Here is a 17937-nt window from a genome sequence, read left to right as displayed (position 1 = left end):
CTTGTGAGAATGAGGATCAGAGAACATGCAGCCTCCAGCCCTGCCAGGCTGAGCATTCCGTTCACTGTGAGCTGGGCTCTGCAGAGTCCAGCAGCCCGAAATTCTGTGGGGGAAACAGGGAACTCTGCAATGGTGCAGAATTCCCCCAGGAGTAAATTACTATGTCTGGCAAGTAGGCGTCTAGTAAACACAGAACTTCCTCCCCTTTCCAAACATACACATTGCCATACTGACTCAAACCGGTGGCCCATCTAGCCCAGGATCCTGTCTCCAACAGTAGCCAGTACCAGCTGCTTCAGAAAAAAGGTGCAAAAAGCCACCACAGTAGAGCCTTGCAACCCAACGGGACCTGACAACAACATGACCCTCACAAGCTCAAGCGGAGCCATCTCTAATCACCTCCTCCTGCCCGTGGGGTCAGCGCAGCACCACCTGCCTGCCTCCCTTCTGCTGGCTGCCGCCACCTCACTGCGCTCATGTGTGGTGCAGAGCGAGCGTGATGACAAGCTGCAGTGTCTCTAACTCCACAGCACACGCCATGCGGTGAGATAGCAGTGGCTGGCAGAAGTGGGGCACGGACCCCCTGTTGTGCGGACCCCCAACCAAGCCCAGGCCCCAAAGACAAGGCAGCGGTACTGGCACAGATTTGACGGGCGGGGAAGTGCCAGGGTCACTTCTGAAAATGACAACACACTTGGGCCACAGGCCAGCTGTGCTTGGCTTGGGTACAGGTCCAGCTTGGACTTCCCCATAGGGAAAGTTTCTTTCTAATCCCTCACTAGTGTAAGGGTGGGTCATGCCTGGAGAATGAGTGCTTGCATCCTTACCCAAACTTTTCACTTTTTAATTCTAATCTCATGGTACTGGATATTCTTCTTATCCATACAAAGGGAAGCTTTTTGTTTTTTTTTTAAAAAAAAAACATATGCCCTGTGAATTGAGAGAATATATTTTGTTTGGCTAGTCATTTCTGATTACGTTTGTTTTAGACTGTAAGCTTGTAAACTTTTGAGAACAAAGACTGTCTCTGTCCAGCACTTAGCACAACAAGGCCTTGATCCTGAATGAGGCCTCTTAGTGCGACCATAATACAAATGTTAATAGATGTCCATCTTCTTCTCTAATTCTGCTAAACTCTTTGCCTCAATTATATCTTTTGGAAGTGAATTTCATGGGCAAATTATGTGAAAATTTGTTTCCTTTTTTCAGTTCTGAATTTGCTCCCTTTCATTCTCACTGAATGTCCCCTTCGTCTTCCACTATGGGAAGGAACCAGAAATGCCTGATCTCTATCTTTTTTATACTGTTATTTTGTATACTTTTTTATGTCCCCTCTAGTTCGCCTCGTCTCTTAAGTAAACAGTCCCAATTTTTCCTCCCACCCTCTCTTCATATAGAAGCTTTCCATGCCTCTAATCATTCTCATCTGTCTTTGAAACCTTTCTATTCCACTCATAATTTTTTAGAGAGAGCAAGAAATGAACACAGTATTCCCGGTAAGAGAGTACCACTGATTTATATAATGGCATTATAACATTTTCACTATTATTCACCATTCCACTCCTGGCTGCTGGTGCAGGGAGTGAAGGGTGCAAGACTTACAAAGCAGAAGGGGTCGATGATGGAATGCAACCCTGTATTCACACCGTACACACTACTGTAATACTCTTTGTACAAAATATGCCTTGTGAGGTAGTATTTGAAAACTAAGAACTCACTGATCATATAATATTACTACATACATTTGATCGTGATATTTTTGTAGAGTTATAAATATAAGCTGAAATCATGACTGAAGTGTGTTTACCAGACATATCTGGGGAGTAGGCAAACCACATTTCTCAAAGACAAAGGACAAGCTGACACGCACTTCTACTGGTATCAAAGTTAATGGGCAACCTATCAAGTGGCCATTCTTTGGCAAGGGCGACAGCGGGGGGAGGAAGGAGAGGAGGGCAGGAACAAACTGATCTGCATCTTAGCAAACAACAGCATGGAACCTCTTTCCTCACAAGACTGCATGATCCAACCTCACAGTGGGAACATACTTTATCTAGGGGTAACCCTCAGGAAAACGCATTTCAAAAGAAGTACGGGACTATAAAGTGAGGGGCAAAAACATTCCACTTTCTCTCTCCCTATTCATATCTTTCATTTTCACCTAAAAAGACAAAAGAAAAAATGTTTGGACTTTGGGAGAAATCCTGACCTGAAACAGGGTCAGCCCTATTGCATGGAGCATGAGGTAAGAATTTTACCTTTAATCAAGTTTTAGCACTAGAAAGTGTTATCTTTATTTCTCTTGTAACCATTTCTGACTTTAATGCCTTGTACTTGTACTCACTTAAAATCTCTCTTTGTAGTTAAATAAACTCATTTTATTCTTTTATTAAAACCAATCTAGTATTGTCTTTAAACTGAATGGTGTGGGTAACTTCATTTATGGTAATAAATTGTTGTATACTGATCTCCTTTGAGGACCAATGGACCTAATATATCTGGCCTGTCCAGGAGAGGGCTGGACAGTGCAAAACATATATTTTGGGGGGAAATCTGAGATGGAGTGTGTTAGGGTCACCCTGCAAGTGACAACCCAGGCTGGTGGAAGCCAGAGTGTGACTGACATGTGACTGACAAGCTACAGTTTCCACAAACACTCAGGGTATTACCTGCATGCTGCATGGCTGTTTATGAGCGGCCCAGATTGGAGCTACCACAGCAAAGCAATGTGAGGCTCCTGAGGTTGCAGGGAAGTGGTAACACAGCCCCTCGCTGGTCTGGATTGCACCTCGGAACGTCATAAAATTCCAAACACTTGTTTCTTGAAAGCTTATGTGGTTTATTAGAATTTTACTCCCTGCTGTGTCAACGTGTTTATAATGCTTAGTGGACAAGTGCATTATTTAGCCTTAGCAGTAAAAAATTAAATTCTAGCCTATTTTTAGATTGTATGGCTTGAAAAAGACTTTCAGCAATCTGGTCTCTGATTTTTTCTTTTGTTCAAACAATAATGTAGTTTCTATATAAGAAGCAGAATTTGTAGCGTAATACCTAGCGACAGAAACAATTATCTTATCAGTATAACTGGACATAATGCAGACAAAACCACTTCAGAAAAGTAGTAACAATTATAAAATTCCTTGCTACACTATTTAGAAACAGAATTTAGATAAGACTAGTGTATTAATACCCACCAACAGCAATAATTAGAAATAGAATGTGTGAAATACACTTGTTAGATATGTGCTTTGCACGACATGAATACATGAGGTGTTTTTCTATTGGATAAAGCTGCCTCATAGTAGACAAAATATGTTGCTGCAACAAACATTCTAACAGAAGCCTGTGTTTAATCTGGAAACAACTCTGCTGAAGTGCAGTTTGAGAACTGCTAGTCAAAAGCATACTAGCTTCTGAACTGGTTAGACTGCTGCTTGACTAATGTTTATTAAAACAGAGAGGATGTAAAAGAGTTTATTATTATTAATTAATTGTAAAATAGTGTTTTAGTAGGTAACATCACCCTCTTCATCCAAACAAATGATCCTTGATGCGTGTTCCAAACCCAAATACCAGTAGCCACAGAAAAATTAGACTCAGAGACCTATAGAGTAGGTTTTTCTAGTCAACTATACTACCTATACAAGATTGTTCAGCACAACACATTTTCTAGTACTTTACCAGGACTGGTTTTTAAAAGGCGTTTATGACATTTATGGCGTTTATGGAACAATCTCCCCTTCCTGATATTTAACCTAAAATTTTATTTTTTAATTACATTCCATCGCTTCTCACATTACTACACTCTAATTCCTAATGATTCCTCCCGTCTTTGAGGTGTATACCATTCAATCACTTGTGGACTTTTTTCCTCCTTCCTCTCCCCCACCCCAAACTGTTCATTTGCTGGATTTTGTATAGTTAGCTTTTACTTTTACTTTGTAAAACCATCTCTGCTGATATACCCTAGGAGAAAGTCTTGCCTCCCCCCTAAAACAGTTAGTCATGTTTCAATACATATGCTATTATATAGATATACCCCAGAGGCTTGTGCGTTGGGTACACATTTGTAAATTCCAGTATAAATAATATAAGAACAAAAAATTTGCCATAGTTAAGTTTTGAATTACATTTATACCCCAAATACCACTGGTGAGACAAGCAATTACTTCTTCTCCTAAAATCTTTGTAATGTAAATTCCTCCATCATTTCTAGAAGAAAATTTCAAATGTTTTTACAATGATGACAGCCCTTTTTACAATGATGACAACCCTCCGTATACTTAGCCCAAGTTTTTCTCCCTGCCCCTCCATTTTAGTGTCCATGTGTTTCTGTTGTTGCTCAGTTCATATAATTCCCTTAAAAGGTCACTGTGATATCTTCTTAGGTACATATAATACACAAATCAGAATTATTTACTAACTTCCAACCAGTTAAACTTGAACAGCCTGACTGAAGGATGTGGAGTTGCGCAGCTTCAATTAAGGACATAATCTGGCCAACAGAATCTCTACTGCAGGAACCAAAAAAGATAATGACACACAAGGAAAAGAACCCAACACTGAGATCTCAGACTAGTTGCAGGCTGGTAGTTTTGAGGAAAATACATACAAGAATTCTTTATACTTGCAAAATTAGCTTATTTCATATGGGATCACTGCCAAGCAGAGAAGAATTCATTTTTTCACCTTGTCACTGTTAGATTAGAATTCTTCTGCAAACTGCTCAGGTTTTGCAGAAACTATATACCGTACCTTGATTTATCTGAACCTTCTCCAAAATTTGTACATCCCTTCAGAGATAAGGTTCCCAAAACTGGACACAGTACTCCTAGCCCCAGTGGAGTCTCAACCATGGTTTTATACAGTGGCATATTTTCTTCCCAGCCCCTCCAATTCCTTTGGATTCACCCTATGATTATCTTGACCTTTTCACCACTGCTAAACAACAAGACATTTATACCTTCATGTTCCTTCCAACCTGAATGCAATAACTTTGATTGTTAAACAACTGAAAGTTATAGGCAATCAATGCGAAAGTTACCTCCTAATTTTTAGATACACAAGATATGACTTAACATTTCTCATGTTAAAAATCTATCAGCTGTTCCACAGACCATTGACAATGTATTTATGATAAACTGCATTCTGAAAGATTTGTAACGTTACCAGTGCTTCTAACATTTGTTGTTGTTTGAAAATGCTAAAGTACATCCCCAGAGGTACAAATCTCTTGAGTAAATACAGGATAGTGTCATGGAGTGTTATCATGTCCAACATAGCAGTTATCACCATACTTTCAAATGTAGTTACGTGCCTAGTCTTACGCATGCTTTTTGTCTTATGCATGCTTTTTTATCTGCTTTAAAAAAGAAAAGAAAACAGAAAAGACTGGTCAGTGGGCACTATACAATTGCTCCATTGGTCCCCTTAACCAACTCCAAATTCAATGCTTTATTCTATGTCACCAACTGAGTCACCATTCGCTAACCATCCTCTTTATTCTCCTCCAAATCATTCTTAACTCACTGCACCATGGGCATACATACACTAACACTTGCGTTGGCTATATTTTAGCTGCAGGGCCTGGACCTTGTTTTTATACATAAAGCATCAAGCACACAAACTACAAGATACATAAAGTAAGTGACTGTAAACAAAATAACCAATTCACCTGACTAATAAATTAAGACCTAGTCACTTGGATTAGATTTTTCTCTTGGATAGTGTATTTAACACAGAGAAAAAAAATCTAACTCTTCATTAGAAATAAAGTGCAGTTTTCCTAAATGTATGATTAAATGCTTATCACTGAAATTAAAAGTCTGAGTAGTTCAACCTGCATATATCATTTATAGGTAACCATGGACAGAATACCTTTTCCCCAGATTCATACTTTTCAGACCTGCTCTTGCTAGTTTAAAAAACATGCCTCAGCTGGAAGTGGTTTCCAAATCACTCTTTTTATATGTGACCTGAGATCTCTAACCACTTGAGCCAAGCAGCAATTGTGCATGCACCCAGGGATACAAGGAAGGAGCATGCACAGCTAAGAGCTAGCAGAAAACTGCTTGCTAAGTTAAGGGTCTGTCAGCATTTCCAAGTTTATAAACTCTTGTTTTCAGAGCTTTATAATTGGCAGTAATCATTCATTTATGGCTTATTACAACAATCTATAACCCACGAACCGACCCCTGTCTCCCTCACGACTGTAGAGGTGTTAACAGGCCACTTCACTTTGAATGGTCCCTTGAAATATGGGTTAACTAGTTATGCTAAACAATCTGTTCCTCCTTGTATTTAACTGTGACACTCTGAGTACATTTCCTAGACCAGAAGAGTGAGTGGTGTTCTAGCTCAAAAGCTTGTCTCTCTCAGGCCTTGTCTACACTACGAAATTAGATTGAATTTATAGAAATCGGTTTTGTAGAAAGTGTTTTTATACAGTCAATTGTGTGTGTCCCCACACAAATGCTCTAAGTGCATGTAGTCGGCAGAGTGTGTCCACAGTACCGAGGCAACCGTCGACTTCTGGAGCGTTGCACTGTGGGTAGCTATCCCACAGTTCCCGCAGTCTCTGCCGCCCATTTGAATTCTGGGTAGAAATCCCAATCCCCGATGGGGCTAAAACATTGTCGCGGGTGGTTCTGGGTACATATAGTCAGGCCCCCTTTCCCTCCCTCCGTGAAAGCAACAGCAGACAATCGTTTTGCGCCTTTTTTCCTGGGTTACCCGTGCAGACGCCATACCACGGCAAGCATGGAGCCTGCTCAGCTCACCGTCACCATATGTCTCCTGGATGCTGGCAGATGCACTACTGCATTGCTACACAGCAGCAGCTTATTGCTTTTTGGCAGCAGACAGCACAGTATGACTGGTAGCCATCAGCAACGTAGTCCAGGGTGCTCTTTTAACCGACCTCGATGAGGTCGGGGTGCCTGGGCAAACATGAGAGTGACTCAGCCAGGTCATTTCCTTTTTAAGTTTCATCTCATGGCGATTGAGTCCTACCAGCAGTGCACTGTCTTTTAATCAGCAGCCAGGAGAAGACGATGGCCAGCAGTCATACTGCACCGTCTTCTGCCGAGGACCCAGGAGATGATGATGGCTGCCGGTCGTACTGCACAGTCTGCTGCCAGCAAGATGTATAAAGATAGATGAAGTGGATCAAAACAAGAAATAGACCAGATTTGTTTTGTATTCATTTTCTCCTCCCTCCCTCTGTGAAATCAAACGCCTGCTAAACCCATTTTTGAGTTCTGTCCTTAAGGGGGGCATTCTGTTTCTCGCAAAGCCACCCCTTTGTTGATTTTAATTCCCTGTAAGCCATATTGTCAGTCGCCCCCTCCCTCTGTCAGAGCAACGGCAAACAATCGTTTTGCGCCCTTTTCCCTGGATTGCCCAAGCAGGAGCAGACGCCATTGCACAGCAAGCATGGAGCCCATTCAGCTCACCGCAGCAGTTATGACCATTGTAAACACCTCACGCATTATCATGCAGTGTATGCAGAACCAGCACCTGAAAAACCAGGCAAGGAGGCGATGGACATGAACACACTTTTCTCTAAAACCGCATTCCCCCGCAATTTGGAGATCATGGTGTTAATGGGGCAGGCTCATGCCATGGAACGCCTATTCTGGGCCCGGGAAACAAGCACAGAGCGATGGGACTGCATAGTGTTGCGGGTCTGGGATGATTCCCAGTGGCTGCGAAACTTTCGCATGCATAAGGGCACTTCATGGAACTTTGTGACTTGTTTTCCCCTGCCATAAAGCGCAAGAATACCAAGATGAGAGCAGCCCTCACAGCTGAGAAGCGAGTGGCAATAGCCCTGTGGAAGCTTGCAACACCAGACAGCTACCGGTCAGTCGGGAATCAATTTGGAGTGGGCAAATCTACTGTGGGGGTTGCTGAGATGCAAGTAGCCAGCATAATCATTGAGCTGCTGCTATCAAAGGTAGTGACTCAGAGAAATGTGCAGGTCATACTAGATGGCTTTGCTGCAATGGGATTCCCTAACTGTGGTGGGGCCATAGATGGAACCCATATCCCTATCTTGGGACTGGACCACCAGTGCAGTCAGTACATAAACCACAAGGGGTACTTTTCAATGGTGCTGCAAGCACTGGTGGATCACAAGGGACGTTTCACTATCAACGTGGGATGGCCGGGAAAGGTTCATGACACTCGTGTCTTCAGGAACTCTGGACTGTTTAAATGGCTGCAGGAAGGGATTTACTTCCCAGACCAGAAAATAACTGTTGGGGATGTTGAAATGCCTATAGTTATCCTTGGGGACCCAGCTTACCCGTTAATGCCCTGGCTCATGAAGCCGTACACAGGCACCCTGGACAGTAGTAAGGAGCTGTTCAACTATAAGCTGAGCAAGTGCAGAAGTGTAGAATGTGCATTTGGACGTTTAAAGGGTCGCTGGCACAGTTTACTGACTCGCTCAGACCTCAGGAAAACCAATATTCCCACTGTTATTACTGCTTGCTGTGTGCTCCACAATCTCTATGAGAGTAAGGGGAGACGTTTATGGCGGGGTGGGAGGTTGATGCAAATTGCCTGGCCGCTGAATACGCGCAGCCAGACACCAAGGCAGTTAGAAGAGCACAGCAGGAAGCGCTGCGCATCAGAGAAGCTTTGAAAACCAGTTTCATAACTGGCCAGGGTACTGTGTGACACTTCTGTTTGTTTCTCCTTGATGAAAACCCACCCCCATGGTTGCCTCTAAATTCCCTGTAAGCCACCCTCCCTCCCCCCTTCAATCACAGCTTGCTTGCAAAGGAAATAAAGTCACTGTCATTTAAAAAAACATGTATTCTTTATTAATTGATTATAAAAATAGGGAGATAACTGACAAGGTAGCAGGGTGGGGTGTGGGAGGAGGGTAGGAGGGAAGGAAAAGGCCACTTCAAAACTTGTTGAATGCTAGCCTTCTGTTGCTTGGGCTATCCACTGGGGTGGAGTGGTTGGGTGCCTGGAGCCTCCCACCCCGCGTTCTTGGGCGTCTGGGTGAGGAGGCTATGGAACTTGGGGAGGACAGAGGGCGGTTAAGCAGGGACTGCAGCGGCAGTCTGTGATCCTGCTGCCGTTCATGAACCTCCACTAGACGCCGGAGCATGTCCGTTTGATCCCGCAGTAGCCCAGCGTTGCCTCATGCCTCCTCTGATCTTCCTGCCGCCACTTCTCCTCACGTTCATCGGCCACTGTCCTGTACTCTGCTATTGTGTCCCTCCACACAGCTCTGTCAGTGCCGGAGGACTGCCTGAGCTCAGAGAACATGTCATCGCGTGTGTGTTTTTTTCGCCACCTTATCTGAGGTAGCCTTTGGGATGGAGAAGGGAGGCTTGAAACATTTGCAGCTGCTGGAGGAAAAAAAGGGAGTGAAGTATTTAAAAAGATACATTTTACAGAACAATGGCTATACTCTTTCACAGTGAACAACACTATTCACATTACATAGCCCATGTGAGTTTGGTACAAGGTCGCATTTTGCATCTTATATTGAGTGCCTGCGGCTTTGGTGTTAGCGATCACACACGCAGGGCCAGGCAACAGAATTCGGCTTGCAGGCAGCCGTGGTAAGCCATAGTCTTTCGGCTTCTGCAACCTTCATAACAGCAGCCCCCTCTTTTCCCATACCAAGCAAAGCCTGTTGAGTTGGCCATTTAGTGCTGCAGTTTTCCTGTTAACGTGCAGCAGCAGAAACCAAACTAACCCCCTCCCCCAATCCAGTTCTCTGGGATGATCGCTTTTCCCCTCCCCCCACCGCCTGGCTGGTATCAGAGAAGATACCTGCTAGCCAAACGCGAACCCCTCAGCACCAATGCTGCCCCCCATCTCCCCACGTGGCTAACTGCGTGGAGGATTTCTTTTCAGCCACAGGCAAACAGCCCAGTAGGAACGGCCACCTCTGAATGTCCCCTTAATTAAATTCCCCTATTTCAACCAGGTTACCATGAACGATATCACTCTCCTGAGGGTAACACAGAGAGATAAAGAACGGATGTTGCTTGAATGCCAGCAAACACCAGGACCATATGCTGCCAGGCTTTGTCATGCAATGATATCAGATTACTTGCTACTAGCATGGCATGGTAAAGTATTCTACCATGGAGGACGGAATAAGGCTGCTCTTCCCAGAAACCTTCTGCAAAGGCTTTTAGAGTACCTCCAGGACAGCTTCATGGAGATGTCCCTGGAGGATTTCCACTCCATCCCCAGACACGTAAACAGACTTTTCCAGTAGCAGTACTGGCCACGAATGCATCCCAAGTCCTCAAGGCTACTTAATCATTAAAAAACGCTTGTTTTTATAACATGTATTATATTTTAAAAGGTACACTCACCAGAGGTACACTCTCCGGCTTCATTGGGTTGGGAGGGTATTTCAGTCAGGGTGATAAAAAGATCCTGGCTGTCAGGGAGAACAGTGTACTGTGTGCTCTCCCCAAGCTCGTTCTCCTCCTCCTCATCTTCCCCGTCCGCAAAATCCTCAGCCATGGCGGAGAGTACCCCATCATCGGAGACTATGGACGGGGTGGGGTCGTGGTGGCGGCCCCCCCTAGAATTGCATGCAACTCAGCATAGAAGCGGCATGTCTGGGTCTCTGTCCCAGAGCGTCTGTTTGATTCTTTGGTTTTCTGGTACGCTTTTCTGAGCTCCTTAAGTTTCATGGGGCACTGTGTTGCGTCCCTCATGGCCTCTGAGATTTTTTGAAATGTTTTGGCATTTTGTCTTTTGGAACGTAGTTCTGATAGCACAGATTCCTTTTCACCATACAGCGGTCAGATCCAGTACCTCTCGTTCGGTGCATGCTGGAGCTCTTTTTCGATTCTGGGACTGCATGGTCACCTGTGCTGATTAGCTTGCTTGGCCAAACAGGAAATGAGATTCAAAAGCTCCCAGGGCTTTTCCTGTACACCTGGCCAGTGCATCCAAGTTCAGAGTGCAGTCCAGAGAGGTCACAATGGTGCACTGTGGAATAACTCCCGGAGGTCAATACCTTTGAATTGCGTCCACACTAACCCTAATTCGAAACGGCGATGTCGATTTCAGCACTAATCCCCTCCTTGGGGAGGAGTACAGAAATTGGTTTTAAGAGCCCTTTATCTTGAAAAAATGGCTTCGTTGTGTGGACGGGTGCAGGGTTAATTCGGATTTAACGCTGCTAAATCCAACATAAACTCATAGTGTAGACCAGGCCTCACCAACAAAAGTTGGTCCAATAAAAATATTACCTCATCCACCTTGTCTGTAATCATTCAACTTGGCCACAAGGTTTCAGCTCAGAAGCAATTTTTATCTGAGTGAATTCAGTGTTTGTGAAAGGTGGAAGTTTCATTGCACTACAGTCCTCGTTTTAATCAATACACGCACACAGAGGCGGGGAAAGATTCTTCACATCAGGAAGTGCACCTCAATAGTGACCAGTAGGAACCACCTGAAGCTGCAACGATACCTGCAGCTGGCCTGCGGCAGCCGACTCAAACTCACAGAGCTCAGCCAGTGGGGCTGTTTCATTGCTGTGTAGACTTCTGGGCTCAGGCTGCAGCCCAGGCTCTAGGAACCTCTGAGGCACGACGGTCCCAGAATGTCAATGAAACAGTTCTGCAGCCCAAGGCATGCAAGCCCACGTGAGTGGGCACAGCCCAGCTATGGGTTTTTCTTTGCTGTGAGGATAGACCCTGAATTACCTCTCAATAACTACTACCCATGATTTGCCTATTCTTTTAGGAGACTTTAGTTTCTAAAGCTGTCAAGACTAACACCCTTCATAAGCACTAAAAATAAAAATAAATGATTTTAGTGAATTTAAACTGAAATGTCACAGACAAGAAAATTCATATGCAACTAAAAATTCTAAAGATTTTAAACATGGGTTTATTGTACGGGTACAAAACATGTTTTTAGAAGGACAGATCAGAAATTAGAAAACTCCTTTTCTAATCAACCATGGGAACTCCAAAGGAGCCATTATAATCCATCATCTCAACTATATCTGACACGATCCAACAAACTGTACGGGTTCCAAACGATAGCAACATCTCTTGAAAGAGCCTACTAATGTTCACAAGTTAAGAATTATACAAACTAACTTTCTCTTGGTTATTATGCAAAGCGTTCAGCTATAAAAGCCAAACACACAATGAGTGAAAGCCAGAATGTCATCTCAGATTTTTAGTTTTAACTATGAAATTTCCTTGCTTGCTTTTGTGGGTTAAAGTAAGATCTCCGAGATTACTTTAAACTTAGCTTTTGAACCTCAGCATGATGAATAGCACTTACAAGATATGATCTAAACAGAAATACCTACTGCAAATCCAGTCAAAGGAGGGCTGGTTTATTCTCAACTGCAGTAATTCTATAGTAACACATGCAGTTGGGAAGCATGCACATTTGTTTCTCAGACCTCTTGAAGTATAGCATTTTTACAAGCTACTGGTAAAAAATATTTTAAGAACAAAATGCTATTACAACAGCAGTCAGTTGTTCTAGATATCAGAGACATTGCTACTGTTTCACTGTGGGGACTTGTAGCCCTGAATAAGGTCTGTTCTGCCACCCCCACACCAACTACTACTATCATGCCAGCAGCAAGAGCTTTTCATGTTACTCTTTCTGCTGGATCTGCTTCTCTCGTCTCTACCACAAATGCTCCTCTGTCTGTAGTAGGTGGAGCACAGTGGGGGCCCCTTGAGATGAGAACTACCACATCACAGGAGAATGAAGAAAGTTTGTGAAAGGGGGAAGAGAAGAAAACGTGTAGTGTTTTTTAATACATGGTAAAAAGTAAGCATTATGGGGTATCTGGACACTTTACAAAGTTTACATTGAGACATTAATTATCTTAATGTGACAAAATGTGCCTTTAATCCAACCAGTCAGCTAGGAATTAGATCAACTGGGAAGGCCGAGGCAAAAATGGTGCAATTTGTAGCTTTTACTAAAAGTGCCAGGATTAATGTTCTGTGCATTTTCCCAGGCATGAATACAGAGGTGCAAGGCCTCTACCAGAATTACCCTGAGGCTGAGATGTATATCAAGTGTTTCACAATTAGGAAATCACTGTTCAAGCTATTGTTTACTGCAATAAAAGCATATGCCTGAGCCAGTGCTCTTATCCAAAACGAACAAGGTAAGGGCATTGTTTTTGTATATAAAAGACTGCCTCTGACTGAAACTGATTAACTACAGCTAGCCCTGTACACCTGTGCAGCTCTTGCTCCTGCCATTTAGTTCGCAGAAGAAGGTAGGTTATTTCCTACCACCTGCGGGCGCGGGATAACATAGCCCTTCCAGCGTCGCTCTAATGAACTCGGTGAGTGCCCGATACACCGCCAGAGCCTCAACTCCGGTCTGTCTCCCTTCTCAATTGAATGTCCCTGATCCTCCCTAGGTCTGCTCAGACATTTCAGTGGGCGCTGCATGCCGCCACCATCACCCCGAGTAACGGGGGGGGAGAGAAGAGCGCTGCACCCACCAAAGCCAGCCCTTCTTGGGGCTAGGCTGCCGCTGCACCGGGGGACTGCACGGGCCGCAGCCTGGTCCCCTCACGGGTATCGACGGCCTCGGGGGTGGGCGGGACTCCCCCCTGCCCAGAGCCACAGGGTCAGGGCAGGCCCGAGGGCGGCGGTCGCCCAGCGGGGCTCGATCCCCGCGTGCCCGCCACAGCGAAGCCCGCCCCACCCGTGCTCGGCAGCGGGGACGGCTGGGCATGGTGCCCGGGCGTAGGGGCGCTGTGAGGAGCCCGGCTAGCCAGGCCGGCCGCAGCTCCCCGGTCGGGCCTTCAAACGCCACAGGCCGCAGCCTGGGCGCCAGCCGCCGCCCAGCGAAGGAGGGAGGCCCTGCCAGAAGCAGCCGCCTCTCCTGGAGGGGGCTGGGCGGGCTGGGAGACACCCCTTCCCCATCCCCCCGCACTGGGGGGAGACACCGCCCCGCCCGAGCGCTCGCTCACTCACCCACATCCTGCCCTGCGGGCTCGGCTCCTCGGCGCGGGGGGACAGCGAGGACCAGAGCAGCAGCAGCCCCAGGAAGCTGCCCGCCAGCAGCACGGCGCGCAGCAGAAAGCCCAGCTTCAGCCGCATCGTCCCGCGCCGGCCCGACGCCCTGCTACCGCTTACCGCTCCCGCCGCCCGCCTCGGCCCCCTCCTGAGCTACCCCGTCCCCAGCCCGGAGCCGGGCTCGGCTCCCTGCCCGCGCCTGGCGTTGCGCCCCCCGCTCCTGCTCGCTCTAGCCGCCTGCTCTCAGCTCCTGCTCCTCTCTTTAGCTCTACCCCGATCCCAGCCTGCTGATCTGCTGCCTTCCCTCCGCCGCCGCCGCCGGCTGCTACTGCCGCCGCCCCCTGCTCAGTCCGTCACTGTGCTGCAGGCACAAACTTTTTCTCCCCCTCCTTAAAACTGCCCCGATTCCTCTGCTGCTTGTCTCGTCTTTTCCCTGCTGAGCTGTGCCCAACAGCTCAAATGATCTGAAGCAGGAAGTCACCGCAGCAGCAGCGACAGCTCCACGTGGCTGATTTATAGCCCGGAGAGTTTTCCATATTGATTGTAGGTTGCCTTTTCACACGTCTCCCTAAGGAGGTGGATTTGTACGAGTAAAGCTGGGATGAGGTGTACAAACACCAAGCTGCTGCTCCTAGCTTGGTGAGGTGGAAGAAGGGATCATTTCCGGGTTTATGCCTTTACCTTGGCTTGGAAAGAGAGACAGAGTCCACGGGGATTTATAACTGCCTTTTTAAAAACTACCATCATACCAGATTCGGACCCAGATTGCACCAGACCTCTGTCATACAATACTACTTTTACTTTATTTCCCCCTGAATGTTTGTAATTTGATGTATGGGAACTCTGATATGTGCACTGGCCTCATCACTGGTGAAAACTTTCAAAGAACGGAGCCCAGGTTGTCAGGCCTTAAAAATGATTTAGTATGTGTGTAGCCCTGTCTGGTAAATCTTATGCCTTAAGTATTGAAAAGAATGAAAACCTTGTAGATATTTTACTTTAGAAAATAAACGATATTCCCCTACCCCGTGCTAGCCCTTGCAGCAATAATAAAAATAACTTCCCAACTTTCTGTATAACTAATTTCAGGCCAATACCCATGCAAAGTACATGCTTAACTTTATTCATGTTGAGACCACCTATTGAAATCAAGTACTGTTTTTGTCCATAGTATTAAACTGGTGTACCAGAAACAAATTGTACACAGTCTGAGCAAATAACAAGGATCCAAATTCAGTATAATTCCTGAAATCATTGACTTTTCTCAAATTTTGGCTTGTATTCCTGACAGCAATCTTAAGCCAACCTGTCTTTCATTCCACACTTGCACTCTTCTGAGAAAAATGAACTGCACTGAAAGTTAAGCATTCTGTTTTTATCTTGTGCAACAGTTGTGAAAAATTAGTGTAGTCCAAGTGCAGTTATCAGGAAAGCAGCCATGTAAAAACAATTTTATTTATTTAACAGTTCTGCTTTTGTATAGTCAGTCAGAGTCACTAAGGTTTACTAAGGTTTTTTTCAAATTCCTGTTCACACTGCAGGAATCATATAGATCCAACAATCCTGAACATTGACTTTTCGGTGATAAGTTACTTTAGAACAAGATATTGCATATCAATAGGATTCCTCGTGGACGATTTTTTTAATAGGAAATGTAGTGCTTTACACACTTGGAAACTGAAGTGTCTGTTCGTCCAGAAAACTAGTACAGCACTGTTAGTGGCATTAACATTTTCCCCATTCTAATAGCTTGATGCAAAGAACTAAATAGATTAATGCTGAGTTAAAGGTACAGTAAAAGACTCCAAACCTGCAATCACTTGCACAAGTGCTTAACTTTGTGTGTGTTTTCCAGTGAGAGTTATATCTAGAATTTGAAAAGTTTACTGGACACCTGTTAGGTAGAGATAAATATAAAAGACAAGTGGAGACCCCCCTTAAGGCGCTCATTCTAAATTTGAAGTTCCAGCTCTTAGAAGGGTGAAAGAGGGGGGATATCTTTCTTTGCCTTTCCGAGCCCCATGGCGTCTACTGCAAAAAAAGTAGGTCTCCCCTACTGTCTCTTTTTGCCAATGTCCATTTTTTGGGACCTCCTCTCCACTGACTAACTCTAATTCCTTCTCTGTTGTAACTCATAGCTTTCTCAAGGAACAGCAGAAGAAAGAAATAATTATTTACAGTCTTAATGCTGCCCACAATTGTAATTGATTGTAAAACTGACTAGAGTCTTGTAATTTCACTCTGCTGTTGCGTGCTCTATAACTGAATCATTGAAGCGGTCTGTCAGCAGACTGAGGAAGACACTACTGTGTCAGTTCCAGGCCCGCTCACAGCAATTGCGGGGCAGAATAGTCAATGGGCCCCCACGCACACACAAGCCGTGCCCGCACGGACGGTCCACCTGACATTTGAGCAGTGCTGCACCTGCACTGGCAGGTGCCCAGCAAGCTGCCTGCTGCATGCACTCTTCCAGTACATCCAGGACTTCCACATGCCCGCCTGGCAGGGTTGCCAACTGTCTAATCGCACAAACCCAAAGACCCTTGCCCCGCCCCTACCCTGCCCCTTCCCTGAGACCATGCCCCTGTCCAGCCCCCTGCTCACTCCATTCCCCCTCCCTCCATCGCTTGCTCTCCCCCACCCTCACTCACTTTCACCAGGCTGTGGCAGTGGGTTGGAGTGCGGGGTGCAAGCTCTGGGAGGGAGTTTGGGTGCAGGAAGGGGTGTGGGGTGCGGGCTCTGGGAGGAGTTTGGTGCAGAAGGGACTGTGGGCTCTGGGAGGGGATTTGGGTGTGGGAGGGGTGATGGGTACAGGTTCTGGGAGGGAGTTGGGGTGCAGGAAGAGGTGCCGGGTGCAGGCTTTGGCGGGGGGGTGCAGGTTCTAGGCTAGGGCAGGGGGTTGGGGTGCAGAAGAGGGTCAGGGAGTCAGCGCTTACCTCAGGCGGCTCCTGAAAGTGACCGGCACACCCCTCTGGCAGCAGCTTGTAGGTGGGGCAGGGGTTCTTCATGCGCTGCTGCCCACAGGCACCAGCCCCACAGCTCCCATTGATCACAGGTCCCAGCCAACGAGAGCTGTGGAGTCAGCACTCAGGGCGGGGACAGCATGCGGAGACACCCCCCTCTGGGGCCACAGAGTCAGGCTGGACGCTTCCAGGAGTCGTGCAGAGCAAGGACGGGCAGGAAGCCTGTCTTAGCTCTGCTGCACTGTTGGCGGTGGCCAGGGGCCTCCGGGCCCTTTTAAATCGCCCAGGCACCTGGGCAATTCCCCCTTCGCCCCACTTCAGCAGGCCTGTTCAGTTCAGTTGTGTGGTCATTGTAACAAGCAATTGTTTTTAAATGAAAGTTTAAATTCTGCAAAAACTGATGAATAAGGCCTCCACAGCTATCAGGGAAAGCTTCACGCTCACCCCAGGCCAATTGCCTGAGGACAGCAGTCCCTATGTCAGCCAACTTGGCAGATAAAATGCTTTTTTCCTCCCAAAGGAATCATGGCTTCATTAGACTGCTACTATGCAGCTGTCCACTAGGAAGCAGTGTGGCCTTGTGGACTAGGCACTGGAGTAGGAGTCAGGAGACCTGAGTTCTATGTCTGGCATTGTCACTGACCTAGTGTATTACCTTGAGCAAGTCACTTCAATTCTCTGTGCTTCTGTTTTTCCTCCTACCTTTGTCTGTTTTCTTTGTTTGGATTGTAAGGTCTTCAGGGAAGGAAATGTTACCGACTGTTTATTTGTACAGTGCCCGATAGAATGGGATCTCTATCTTGATTGGATCTCCTAGGATTCTAAATAATGATGAGCTTAGAAGTGACTTCAGATATTTACAATTTTAATTGTATTTTTTCCATGATACCAAAGGCATTACTAACTATAGCTTTTTTTCTACCAGTGAAGCTATGACAATACTAAGGCTATGTCTACAGTACACA

At 45.8% G+C, this 17937-nt stretch overlaps 1 protein-coding gene across 2 annotated transcripts in view; it reads right to left on the bottom strand.

The window, feature by feature from the left end:
- Positions 1 to 14399, bottom strand: part of GALNT7 (polypeptide N-acetylgalactosaminyltransferase 7) — a 116228-nt gene extending 101829 nt beyond the window's left edge. Inside the window, exon 1 of one of the 2 annotated variants that reach the window (XM_077815473.1) lies at positions 13968 to 14399. In XM_077815473.1, the coding sequence (XP_077671599.1) occupies positions 13968 to 14093 (126 nt within the window). In that variant the 5' untranslated portion in view covers positions 14094 to 14399. The remainder of the gene's footprint in view (positions 1 to 13967) is intronic. The other variant, XM_077815471.1, reaches the window with a different exon arrangement.
- Positions 14400 to 17937: the final 3538 nt, after the last annotated feature.

The sequence above is a fragment of the Eretmochelys imbricata genome, chromosome 4 (genome assembly GCF_965152235.1).
Source record: "Eretmochelys imbricata isolate rEreImb1 chromosome 4, rEreImb1.hap1, whole genome shotgun sequence".
Taxonomy (NCBI): Eukaryota; Metazoa; Chordata; order Testudines; family Cheloniidae; genus Eretmochelys; species Eretmochelys imbricata.
Note: the sequence above shows the minus strand (reverse complement) of the source record. Positions and strands in the feature narration are given on the sequence as shown.